Source organism: Vidua macroura, chromosome 2, assembly GCF_024509145.1.
Source record: "Vidua macroura isolate BioBank_ID:100142 chromosome 2, ASM2450914v1, whole genome shotgun sequence".
Classification (NCBI taxonomy): Eukaryota; Metazoa; Chordata; class Aves; order Passeriformes; family Viduidae; genus Vidua; species Vidua macroura.
The window spans coordinates 94,556,429-94,569,827 of NC_071572.1; the positions used below are offsets into that span (position 1 = coordinate 94,556,429).

General features: G+C 42.6%; 1 protein-coding gene across 1 annotated transcript in view; it reads left to right on the plus strand.

The window, feature by feature from the left end:
- Positions 1–2,236: 2,236 nt before the first annotated feature.
- Positions 2,237–13,399, plus strand: part of KL (klotho) — a 45,017-nt gene continuing 33,854 nt past the window's right edge. The window contains exon 1 of the mRNA XM_053970601.1: positions 2,237–2,986. Within this exon, the coding sequence (XP_053826576.1) occupies positions 2,240–2,986 (747 nt within the window). The 5' untranslated portion in view covers positions 2,237–2,239. The remainder of the gene's footprint in view (positions 2,987–13,399) is intronic.

Consider the following 13,399-nt stretch of genomic DNA (forward strand, 5'->3'; position numbering starts at 1 on the left):
GGCTGACTTAGAGTAACATCAACACATCATTTCTTTTCCTTGACTGTTGATAGGCTCTGGAAGAAACCAGTGAAGGAGCTTCAGTTCAGTGTCTACTTATTGGTGCTGTCAAGGTACAAATAGGATTGATCTAGGTTTTACTTAATAATTAGCACATGGAAAAAGAATATACCGTTATGTATTTCAAAATCTCTCAATGATATTTTTTTCCTTAAATATTACCAATAGACTTACCATCACTAATACCCTGATTTAGGTGATGGTGTTTCTGACACATGCCTGTACATTCCTATTTTTAAAATACTTTGTCAGCAAAATCCAGTGAAGACATTATGCTTCCCTTGAAATCAGGTCTGCAGCTGAATGGGAGCCTGGCTCTCTACTCCTTGCACAGGAACAATTGCAGCAATGCCCCAGTGTACTTAACAATTAATCTCCAGTTCCTGCAAGTACCTAGCAGCTGATGCCAACACCTTTTTCTGTTGTATCTGAAGTTGTCATGTACTCAGACTGTAATTGAATTTCAGCACCTTCTCAGACTGTATCCCAAACTCACTCCTGGAAACCAATGTCCAGCCTTGGTTCTGGGCCTGCCACCTCCTGTTCCTGCTCTACAAACTTTCTTCTTTAGGGAAGGGCTGTTAATGGTCCCCTGAACTGTTCAGACCTCCATCCCCCTATAACATGGCAATAAATTAATTGCCACAATGAAAGACTAATTCCAATCCTGTCTCCTACATTTTTGATTTCTTTAAAAACAACACAAATCAATCCCCAAAACTGATCTGGATCAGTGCAGAAAGCATGGAAGTTGGAAGTTATAGGAACGGGCACGGGCAGGGTAAATGCCCTGCCTGCATTTGGGAGAGGTGAGAGCCCATCCTGTGCATAAAAAGAAACCTTCATTAGTTTACAACTGGCATTTAAATCCATTGACTTATTATCAGCGATTATCTGTAATTTTTCCCTGAGGGCGTTTATTTTCTAAAAATAAAATGAAATTATCTAAAGGCCTTCATTCAGCAGTTAAACAACAAACTTATCTCCTGGGAACATCTTTCTGTGCTTAACAGCCTGTCTAGTAGACGTATTTTATTCTTAGGTGTCCCAAATTCTGTTAAGAGTTCACACCACTGAATACCACGTTCTGCAATGTGTTGGGCTGTTTCTGGCTTCGCCCTGGCTCCCGCCCCCGGCGGCAGCTCTCCCCGATGGTTGAATGGTTCTGTCCACAGGAGACGCAAAGGGCAGTTTGAGACCTGCCTTTACAGAGTAGTCCATGCCTTACGCCTGCTCAGTTGGTTACTAAATGTAACTCAGTAATCAAACTTAAGTCGATTTGTTTTCTCTCCGTAAAGATCCGTGAGGCATTTCTAACTAGAACTTGTTTTTTTGTGCAGCAATCAACCAAATATACCAACCTCCTACTCCAGGAAAGAAAAGAGTTGTTACTGGGAGGTGACAGCCCATGAATTCCCGGGGAGCAGGCGGGAGGAGTGAGTGTATGATGTCCTTGGACAACGAGTTCTCTGCAACTGCTGCTACATGAGAGATCGCAGGTGCGATGTGTCTTGCTAAAGTACCACGACGGAAACACTGAGAGAAGGGAAAAGCGTTTTTATTTCCTCGCCTTTCCCTCAGCCCCGCCCCGCCCCCTGATCGCTCCCCCCGTCTCGGTCCGGCGCAGGGGCCGCTGCCCCACGGACTCCCCGACGGTGGCACTTCAGTGGGGCATGGGAAGATGCTACGCTCATCCCTTCAGAGGGGACGGATCCGGCCGTCGAGTCTCTCCGCGGGCTCTTCCGATGGGAAGAAAGGCGGCAGGGCAGCGGCGAGGTCCCACTTCCGAGGGGACAATGTAGTCGCAGCGAGGTGCGGGCACCCGGCGGGGCGGGAGAAGGGCTGCGGCACCCCGCCTGCCGCCCGCGGACCGGGATCTTTCCCCTTGAGGGGTCCTGGGGGTTCCCACGGGCACCCAGGGGGCGACAGGGTCCACGTCTCCCCGAGGAGCCCACGCCCCGCTTCCCCGCTTTCCTCCCCGCCCGTCCCGTCTCACGCTCTGGCTCCCGCTCCCGGCGGCAGCTCTCCCCGATGGAACTGGCTGGGAATGATGCAGGCGGCAGCTCCGAGGTAATTATTAACGGCCGTGCCCACCAGGGCGGGAAGGCGGGGGCGCAAGGTGAGATAAAATGGGGCGGCGGGGAGGAGGGAGCTGTCGTCGCGGAGCCCCGCCGGGAGCATGGCCCTCGCCGCGTCCCTGCTGCCACTGCTGCTGCTGCTGTTGGGGCGGCCGGGGCTGGCGGCGCCGGGGCAGGGCGCGGGCACCTGGTCCCGCTTCGCCCGGCTGCCCTACCCACAGGACCAGCTCTTCCTCCACGACACCTTCCCCGACGGCTTCCTCTGGGGCGCGGGCAGCGCCGCCTACCAGACAGAGGGCGGCTGGCGCCAGGGCGGCAAGGGCGCGTCCGTCTGGGACACCTTCGTTCACCGCCCGGCCACGCCGCCGGGGGCCGCCCCGCCGGGGCCCGTGGGCGGCGACGTGGCCAGCGACAGCTACAACAACCTGTTCCGCGACGTCGAGGGGCTGCGGCGCCTGGGGGTCTCGCACTACCGCTTCTCGCTGTCCTGGGCCCGGCTGCTGCCCAACGGGACGGCGCCGGCCAACCCCGCCGGGCTGGCGCACTACGGGCGGCTGCTGGCCCGCCTGCGGGAGCTGGGCGTCGAGCCCGTGGTCACCCTCTACCACTGGGACCTGCCGCAGGCCCTGCAGGACTCCTTCGGCGGCTGGGCCAGCCCCGTCCTGCCCCGGCTCTTCCGCGACTACGCCGAGCTGTGCTTCCGGCACTTCGGCGGGCAGGTGCGCTACTGGCTGACCATGGACAACCCCTACGTGGTGGCCTGGCACGGCTACGGCACGGGGCGGCTGCCGCCCGGCGTTCGGGGAGGCCCGCGCCTGGGCTACCTGGCGGCCCACCACCTGCTCCAGGTAAATGGCAGCTCCTCGGCCGTGCCAAGGTGCCGGGGCGCAGGCCCAGCTCAGCCCGCCCCACTGGCACACCTGTCCCCTGGTCCGACACTGGCATGGAACACGAGTGCGTGTGCCCGACAGCAGATCTATGGGCAGAGGAGGCAAGAGTGGTGTAAGGCAGGAGCTTTGCGACTGAGCTGGTGGAGTGTTAAAGAGTTCTGTTTTGCAGAAATGTCCGCTTCTGCCCGCAGCAGTTCAGTTGCCATTCTAGGTGGGTGAGGGTCTGCAGTCCCTGGACTGTGCCGCTCCAATGCTGCCTTTCTAAGCTGGAAATGCTTAATATGACTGTAAAGGGAATTTGCGTATTTGATAAAAAAGGCTTACTGAATTAATGGAGATGGTAGAGGTGGCCAATATGTCGTGCAGAGACATTTTCTTGACGAAGTAAGATTTTTTTTTTTTGAGTGTGAGCACTTTTTGGGTAAAGGCACCCTTAATTCCCCAGTTAGTCTTGTAAGTGGCACGAGTAGTTTTGTATACGTCATTTTTATTCTGTGTACTATATAGTGTAATTGTAGTATTTGCTGGGAGCAACCCATGGGTATTTTCTGAGAGAATTAAGCAGAAGTGTGTATCCTTCCAATGACAGCAGAAAGGATTCCTAACTGGAATGGGGTGGTCATTTAGGCATGATCTCTTGTACTTTAATATACATTTACATTTCTGCTAATATTTGTCTGCTTAGCACACACTTTCTGGTAGGAGTTGTATCCTAATAAGCATCGTGTATTAGATGTGGGCATGAAGAAAACATTCAACGCATGCCTTATTTGACCTTTTTTCCACTTTCCTGTGTTACTTCTGCATTCTCTAATGCTACAAATAAGTCAAAGGGGAAATAGAGATGGAGAAAATGTGGGTAAAATTTCAAGTTAATTTCCTTGTTCTGAAAACTTTAAGCTCTTCATGTAGTTACCATGGTGTGTACTTGGCCATGTTTCATGCTTGACTATATCCTGCATCACCATAGTATTAGAGTCCCTCATAATCTCAAGCATGTCCTTTTTCTCATAAAAGCTCTGTGAAGGAAGATACTTTTCTATTTAATAATTAGAAACTGAGGCACAATCTTGGCCACACCATGTCAAAAGTGTAATTAAACCAGGAAGGTCTACCAATACTTTCTTTAGTGACAGAACCATACTATTTTGTTTTGTCCCAGTGACTGTCAGTCAGGATTTGCACATTAGTGAACATTTCTTTTTATGTGCAGTGGAAGACAGCAAGATACCACTTTTTTTCCCCCCACAAGTTATGAAAGAGGAAACAAAGATGCAGTTAAGAGCCAAGGTGGTCACAAGTTGTCAGTCCTTTTCCTGGTGTGTGTTCTTTGTAGCTTATTGGTCAGTTACATTATACTTCCAGCTCTTCTACAAGTCATATCCCCAGATCTCAAATCACCTGCAGAGAAAATCAGGGACATACATTATGTGTAGAGGACCTTACATCCCTGACTTCTCCAGGTAGGAGTCTTCATGGAGGCAGAGGTAGCGCCTAGCTCTTCAGCACAGAGAAGTGAACAGCTTTCATCTGTTTCTCCTTCTCCTTTTTACTTCTCTGTAGCATATTAATATTAGACCGTTCAACTTGTGCAAGCAGTGAAGTAGGAGGAAGCTAAATAGTATGGCTTCCACAGCCTAATATCACTAGAGAAAGTATATGCATTTGTGTAAGAAAAGATTATGTTCTACCACTGATGGTAAAGAGACAATTACATTTCACATGGAAATTAAATTCTTACATAGGTCTAGAGTGATTGACTTTGCAACTTGAATGTTGTTCTTTAATTCGTGTCTGTGGGTTGTATAATTTTGTAGGTGAGTTTGCTCATTTTTTGAGACCGCACATGTCTTTGGTTTGTATCAGAAGAGTGCACAGCAGCGCTGCTTTATCACATGAGCTGCAGGATGTGTGCAGCACTGGACAGTGTTGCTGGGAGATAGTCCTCTTAGACCCACTGCAAAAGACGTGGCTGAATCCTCTCATGCAAAGAAAACCCCCTTTCATTGTCTAACCTTTTCCTCCTTTATGTCATAAGATCTGGTCCCTGATTTCTTCATCCTTTTTCCTTCTCTTTGCCATTCATGTATTTTATTTTTTTCCAGGGAAATTGAATTTGCAGAACATGTTTGGTCTTTTTTTGACGTTAGAATTTGTTGTCATAATTGTTTCTCAGCAAATGTACAGACTAGCTCTTAATATGCATGACTGACTTTTTTCCCCCTTATTTACAATATGCAGGTAAAGCTGATGCCTCCTAATTTATTTTACTGGATTCTAATTCTGTTAAAAAGCAAAATAATTTCCTTTAAGTTCTTTAAAATTCAACAGATATAAATGTGGATTTGGGGCTTTGTTTTTCTGAGCAACTTATTTATTATCTGAAGATATAATCAAATAAGCGTTTGATTCAATTGAGGTTGTTCAGTTCAGAGCTGGTAAAAACAGGGCAATGAAGTTTGATTTAAGTGATGATGTTTGAATTCAACTTGAATGGATTTCATCATATTGTACTGAATTCTTTAATTGCCACTTATTTTTCTGAACTTCCTTAAGTGAGTCATAACAGATGCTAAATTGACAGAGACACTTTTTTATAGACAGGACCAAATAAAAATAGTGTAAAAAACTTGTAAGGAAAAGTGATTTTATTAATGCATCTTTGGTGTATTCTTGAGGGACGTTCATCAGTATTCAGTGAAACTTTCACCCTTTTATAGTATTTCCACTGACGCTTGTCGCTTTTGAGATGTCTAAGCCCTTCAAATGTCGTAAGAAATGGAGGAAGCTGTTCATGTTTATTCACAAAATAAATGGTATAGATCAGGTATATTTCATAAAAGCTGGCATTCTCTCAAGTCAACAGCCAGAAAATGTAATGCCAGCAATCTGTCATGTAAATGATGCATCTCTTTTCTCCAAATAGGAGTTGAGAGAGGTCAGTGTATTATGTTCTGGTTTTTGCAAATGCCTTCTTTTCATTAATGGTTCACAGTATGTTGTCTGAGTTGAACATACTTGGATTTACTCAATATAAACAGCATTTGCAGAAACAGAAGAACACATCGTTTCCCCGAAGAAGTGAGTGGAACTGCTGCCTGGAAACCAGTCACATAGCAACAGACTGATTTCTATTCCAAAACTCTTTCCAAAACAGAAGGTAAGTACTCTTTTGTTGACCTTCAGTGCTAAACCTAATGAAGTATCAGTAATTTCAGCCTAGGAAAGTGGTCTTTTCTTGGTGTGTATTGTTTCTTTCAAAATTGAGACAGCCCTCAAACTTTCACTCAGTGCAAATGGAATGATTTGGGATTTTCCTGAAAGTAATATAGCTCATCACAGTTGTGAAGGCATACCTAATTTTTAGAACAAAGGAGGACTACTGCTAAGTAATGGTATTTTTTTAATATTCTTGCTTTCTTGCATAATTCAAAGAAGAACAAAGAAATTTATTTTTACCTGGGTTTGCGAATTAGTTGGATGGTGTATGTTTACACTAGTGATTATTCTACTCATTAATAATTTGAATCAGGTTTCTTTCAAATACCAGATTTGACAAAGAAGTGCAGTCAAACCATGGTGCAAGTTCAGGTCTGATGCTGCAGTTTTCTGTGCCAGTAGCTGCCAAAAGTTAGGCTATGTTCTCAAATTATATTAAAAGCTATAGCAAGTTGTTTTTAAGCTTTAATAATGAAAACAAAAAATGCAGTGAGTTTCATTTTAAAATGTGATAAACAGAGGAGTTTGGGTTTCAAGAATACTTGTTTTATTAAACTTAGCTCCAAAGATAGATTACATAACTGCTTTTGCCATTCCTACCTGATTCCATACATGTTTGCAAAAGGATTGTTGTTTTCAAATATTCCATTGTAACAAACATTGTTACAAAAACAAAAATCCATTGTAAAAAAATGTTAGCGATTACAGGAAATCTTACCAAAACTCAACAGGCAGGACCTGGAAAGATCACACTGAAGTAACTGAAATGGAATGGAAGCAGAATTTGTTTGTTCTCTGTGTGGAAGAGAACCAGGTCAAGCCTATACGTATGTTAAGGTTTAGTGCTTGGTAGTTGTGGCTGTATAGCTGTGAATGTCAGTACATTCAATTGGCAGCTGCAAATCTGTGTTTACATGTCTCATTTTTAAGTGCCACCTGCCTGATTTCTAATTGTTGTTGTAGCTGTTGCTGGAGGCATCTAGGTGTTGATATTTCTGTTTCCTGTCCAAGGTAGTCTAGTATGCTTCCTTTTTAAATAGCAGTTGTTCATGTTGGGCAGGGCTCTGCTCAGTGGTGGGACGATAATGACTGCTGGTTAACAGCAGTTTGATGCAGATAGGGGCATTTAGATTGGCAACATAGAATTAGTATCTGGTAAAATCTCACTGGATGCATGAGTTTAAAGCTCCTTGATACTGTTACATTTTGCATTAATAAAGCCTCATAAGGTGTGAGATATTCTTTGTTCTTCCCTTCAACCTCTCTCCTCAAGCAGAAGAGATTCTGTATTTGTTGTAGTTTTGGGGATTCCAAAATGAAGTTTGTGGTAGAACTCATGTGACTCTGTTTTCCTTTGTTACAAGCTTTTCCGGTTTCCATTTCACCTTGTTTCTATGGTCGGTTTCCAGTACTTAAAGGTAGTTGATGGACATAATTCCTAGCTGTACTTGGGACCTGGGAAATAAAGCTAGTGAAACATCTCTTGTAGTTCAAGATAGTTCACAATTTTTTAGTGCCTGCATTTCCCTTCTGACTGAAAGCTAGGAGCTCTTAGAGCTTTCTTCCTGTTATAGGTCTGGTAGAAACCTCTGTTCTGCATCCAGCAGGTTGGAAGTGCAGAGATGTCCTTCCTTTTGGAAATGTTGTCTTCTGCAAAGAAGAAATGCTCTGTTGTGTAAGAGGAGGTTGTTTCAGTCATAATGTACCCATCTTCTCAAAGGTCAAATTCTGATTTCTCTTGCTTTGGTTGAAATTGTGCTTACCTTAGGTTTGTTCCTCACACTTACTAACTCTTTCTTTAACAGCATCTTCTTCCCGATGTGCTCTGGGGAACAAAGTGTTTTTCCCTCCATCTTTCATTATTTCTTCAACCAGTTAGAAGCAGTGAATATGTCAATACAGCTGCTGGCAATGTTGGCAAGCAGTGACCATTAGGACAGGATGTAGGCATTTAGAGACATTTAGTTTTGATTATTTTGGTTACTGTGATGCATATCCTTCTAAGTTTGGGAGAAACAGGAAAGAGCAGATGTGTATGCAGACACATCTTTAGTTTGCTTAACTTCAGTTGAAGAGTCCTGTGGCTTTCAGTTAGTAATTGACAGAGTTCAAAGGCAGTTTGATTATCCTTGCAAATGAGTGTGTGATTTGTGTGTTTGGTTGTTGCTGATGAACATATAAAATGCTGAACTTAATCTGAAAGTCCAGGGCCAGTTTTGGCAAAGTTTTAAAAAAGCCAAGAAGCCAGCAATCAAAGGAGTCTGCTTGTAGAGACTTGTAGGTAAAGAAATGTCCACAGGAGAATTTCTTCTATTTTTTTTTTCCAAGATGGTAAAAATAAAGAGGAAATTACAAGGACATGCTTCTGAAGAAGTAGAGGGGGTGACCTGTGCATACAAGGATGAGGCCTGGTTAAATGGGGCTTTAGGCGACCTGGTATACTGTAAAGTATCCCCCCTGCCCACAGCTTTGGGGTTGGAACTAGGATGACTTTTAAGGTCCTTTCCAACTCAAGATATTCTATGATTTTATGACAGGTTTTAGCAATTAAAGGATATGTGTTACCAGTTTTAAATATTAAATAAAAACTACTCATGCTTGCATATTTTCTTGCCAAAGTATATAGAAAAATATCATAGTCAAATCTGTGATTTTAGATTAAATCAGGAGAATGGAATAGAAGAATATGGTTGTAGACAAAATCTTAGGATCCTTATGAAATTACTGAAATGAGCATTGGACAGATCTCTCAAGGAGAAGGTGACTTATTGGATATGACCATGAAAGAAGAGACTGGCTTCTGGAGAACAACTGAATTATTTCATATGAGAGAAAATTTGTCAGCAGAAGGAGAAGGTGAGTTGTCAAGAGGAAAGAATACATACAAAAGGAGAAAGGGATAACTGGCCATGGCAAGAGACTGGAGCCTTTGGTAAAATGGGATGAGTAGAAGATTAATGATCTTAAAGAAGGGAAGGAATTAGACTCATACTGTTGCTCTCTGTAAATACTCCTAGACATAAATATTAATGACAGGAAGAAAATTGAGGATTAAAAACCATATGCATACACACACAAAAGGATATAAATACAGTTAGATTGACTCTTAGAAGTCATGGATAGCTTTGGAAGAAAGCTGCTGGAATGGCCTTTCAGTATTAATGGTAGGAACAAAAATCTTATAAGACAGTGCAGTTTGGGAAAATTGACTTGGTGCCTTTGGTGGCAGTGGAGGTGACAATAGCAGTAAATATGATATCTTCCTCTTTGCTTTGCAAAATTCTTAACAGAATGATATAAGGCATGGGCTAAATCCAAGAACATCATTAAATGTAAAGAACAAAATGCAGTCTATAGTAACAGTAAACAGTTTGTTTAGTCGATCATTGATGGCAGCTTCTGGCTTGCTGTAGCTTCAGCTCTAATCTGAGAGCACAAAACTCTCATAAGAAGCCTGGACTGTTAAGTTTGTGGTGTGTATGCCTGGAGATTTGTCAGGGAGGGTCCTTTGAGATGCACACTGAAATAAGTTCCTTCTTCTTCGAGAATATCTGGATTTGGCCACATTGATGCCCATTTGTGTTGTGTCATCTTTATGTATGTTTAGTTTGAGAAGAGATAGACTTTTGTATTATGAAAACTTGAAAAAGTTTAAAGCTTAATGTTGTTTTGATTCTAAAAAAAACCCAACTCATATTCTAAATTCTCCCAGTTACTGAAATCTTTGCAGATGCTGTTTACAACAGTTGATACAGGAACTGAGAGACTGGGGCCACAGGTGGTTCCAGTGCCATCTGACAGCTGGATCTCTGTGACATCTGCATGATGGAAAGCACAGGGGCTTTTACCCATCTCAGGATCTGGTCAGCCTGGGGCTGAAAGGCTGGGGAATGCTGCAAGACACCCTGCAACACAATCTTCAGCAATGTGGGGAGCTGACAGGGGGCCATGCATATTGCCAGGGGACTGTCACTTCAGTCTGCACATGATCAGTTTGTTACTTGCACATTAGCTCTCATGCTGACAGCTAAGATTCGATTTTTGTTTTCAGTCACAACTCTAAAGACAGCTGAATGGTTCAAAATTGGCTCGGAGAGACTATCCTATGGAAGTGCCTTGCAATTTTGTGAGTCCAAAAGTCAACCCAAGGTATCCTTTTGTAGGTTTATCAGCTTAATGATCTTACTAAAGGCTAGAAAATGTTTGTACCATTAGGATTATATTTTAAAAGATATTTGCTTTACAGTTGAGAAGACAGTAGCATCTGTTTTGATCCTGCTCCTAGGAAACACTTCAAATGGTCGCATGGGGGAAGGGGACAGACTTGTAGCTGCTGGTCACACATTCTGGTAAGAGTTCACAGGGGTTTTCCAATGCCTTTTCTCAGTCAGCTTTTTTCTTGTTCTCTTGAATATGTAGTAGCTCCACTGGATCAGTTGTTTTTCAGAGCTGAGGGCAAAGTTTACTCAGTTTGTTTGTTTAACTTCTAGCATTTTAAGAAATGAAATAATTTTTTTGCTGCAGGCATGGAACTGTTGAACATAGTTATTGATTAATTAGTCTAATTATGGTTCCTTAGATATATATGGAAATGGTAGAATTATGCAGCATGTATTTTCTTTTGAGAAAGTAGGTTGGAAAAATATTGAATTGTCAGCTCGGTGATTTTTTTAATGAAAATTAATTTTGTAAGTAAGAACAAGTTGCTTAAAATCAATTGAACAAATCTAACCTTATGGTTGAAAAGAAGTTTCAGCTGACACCTGGCTGTACAGTGGTGACACCTTTGACATGCTCTTTGTAACACACTTATTTAATTCCTCATTTGTTTTCCTGTCACAATACAGTGTTAACTTGGGTACAAATGATGCTTGCAGAGAGAGCAATCACCACACCAGAATGTCCGTGACCAGTTATGTAGGCCCCCAGGAGGCAAAATCCAGGCCAAAAAGAGTTGTAACAAAACATGGGGTGATAGGAAAGAGGAGTATTGGGAAAACAGATAACACATGAGGATCTGGTGAGATGTGGGGGTGACTGGCCAAGAGTAGGAATGCACGAGTTGGGTTTATGAGAAAATACTCCATTTTCATGTGTGTATTTAGCATTAAAAATTAAACTCAGCGTGAAATGAGATTGCCTGGAGTCCTCAAGGATGAGTTGTTTGTTCCCTGTTTAATTTTTTTAAATAAATGTCATGTGAATTATTTTGAGGAAGCTGACTGGTGGTTTATGGAAATAACAGACCGTGCTTCACAAGGATAGGGACTGCTTCAAAGTCTGTCTTGGCTTATGGTGTCCACTTGCTGTCCTCTCACTGCCACCAGCACTGTGAGTGGGGGACACTGTAAGTAGCCTGCTAAAGAAGAGAGGGATGATACATTAGATCTGGGTTTCTCAAAGGAGCTTAAGGAAAATAAGTGAAAATTGATTTTCCCTTTAGCTTTTTGGGGAACAGTGTCATTTTCAAATAGTTAAGTAAATTAACAAACTGAACAGATGTATTCCTCTTATCTTGAGGAAAACGTGCATTCCCATATTCAATCAGCATCTCTGCGTATGAAATGCAAGACCTTGGAAATACACTGAAGGGGCTCTTGAGCTCACTTTATCATTGTACTTCCCTTGCCAGCTATGAACATGTCTCTTGTTTTGAGAGAAGAGAATATTGGGGTATTTCACACAGGGAACAGAGCTGCAGGAATATGATTCAGGTGAAGTTTTGCATCTTAATTATATGCTTGGTGGAAAAAACAATCCCTTTTTCTTCATACCCCCCGTTATATCAGTTAGCTCGTTCCAATCTTCCTAATACCTCCCAAATTCACAAGTAATATAATGTCATTACAGCAAGTCTGAAAGATCTAAAACCTTTAAAATTGGAATTTGCTGATTCATTGAAACTAAAATATTTGAGAGACTTCAGTTTTCCAGAAAAAGTTGTGAACTAGGGGAAATAAAAATCAGTAATTTTATTTTGCTGTAGAAATTTTTGGTTTTCCATTTTAATATGATGCTGAAAAAAATAATTTTGATGCAATGAGTCAGTCAGTCATTTCACACTCTGCCTTCTGTATTCTTTCACTGGATGAGTGCCCACTGCTTCAAATTGGGTCAGTTTACGCTTGTGAAATTGCTGTCTAACCCGCTGCAATATGACTGACTTATTGAAGCTGGAGATTGATGCTTTTTATTCTTTGATGAAAGAAATAAAATGGAGCTGTCAGGACAGAATTCTTGCACTGTAGAGGTTACTCAGTGTCTCATATTTGTAACTGGGCTGCTTGTGCCACTTTTGTTTGAAACTGTAATTATTCAGTCATTTATCCAGCTCCTCTTTCCTATTTCTGGTAAAAAGAAAAGCGGTACTTGAAGGAGGCAGTTGCTTAAAAGGGGGGAAAATTCTAATAAAAGCAGCATCAATTTGGCACAGTCATTCTGATTCTGAGTATTAGAACCAGCAAACTGTAACACAGGGAAGTTCTGAAATAGCCTTTTTCCATAGCTCAGCTTAGGATAATGAAATAGAGACTGCTTCAAAATTGGTTGGTGGTGAAATGCTTACAGCAAGAGTATTGTAGGAGTAAGCCATGAAAGGCAGGAACCCTAAATAACACCAAGTCAGATCTCACTTTACCCAAGCTGGACTCTTCTGGTGAGTAATGTTTCTTCTATTACTGTTAATTTGGAATAGGTCTGTAGAAACCAGAGTGGGTGAGCATTGGTCTGGATTAGATAGTGATGCCGGCCTGTGGGAGCTGCTTTTGTTGACTTCTGGTCAGGAAAGAATTTAAATTGTCAAGGAACAGTGTAGTTTTTTGTTAGGCCTCTTTTTTCCCTTTCTCTGTGCTGTGGCCAGGTTCCCAGGCTTCCACTGAAAAAATTCTTTTACCTAAATAATTTGCCTTCTGTTGCAAGGGTTTGGGATTGTGGTAATACCTTTGCTTTTCCTGGTTTATTCCTGTGGCTTGCTATGACATCTGGAGCATTTGGCATGGGTTGTTAAATATCTTAGAATTGGCTTTTTAGCTCATAATTCTATGAACATAGGACAACAGAATCATGGGATGGTTTGTATTGGAAGGAGCTGTAAAGATCATCTAGTTCCAAACCCCCTGCCATGATGTGACATCCCACACTCAAGGGGGAGGG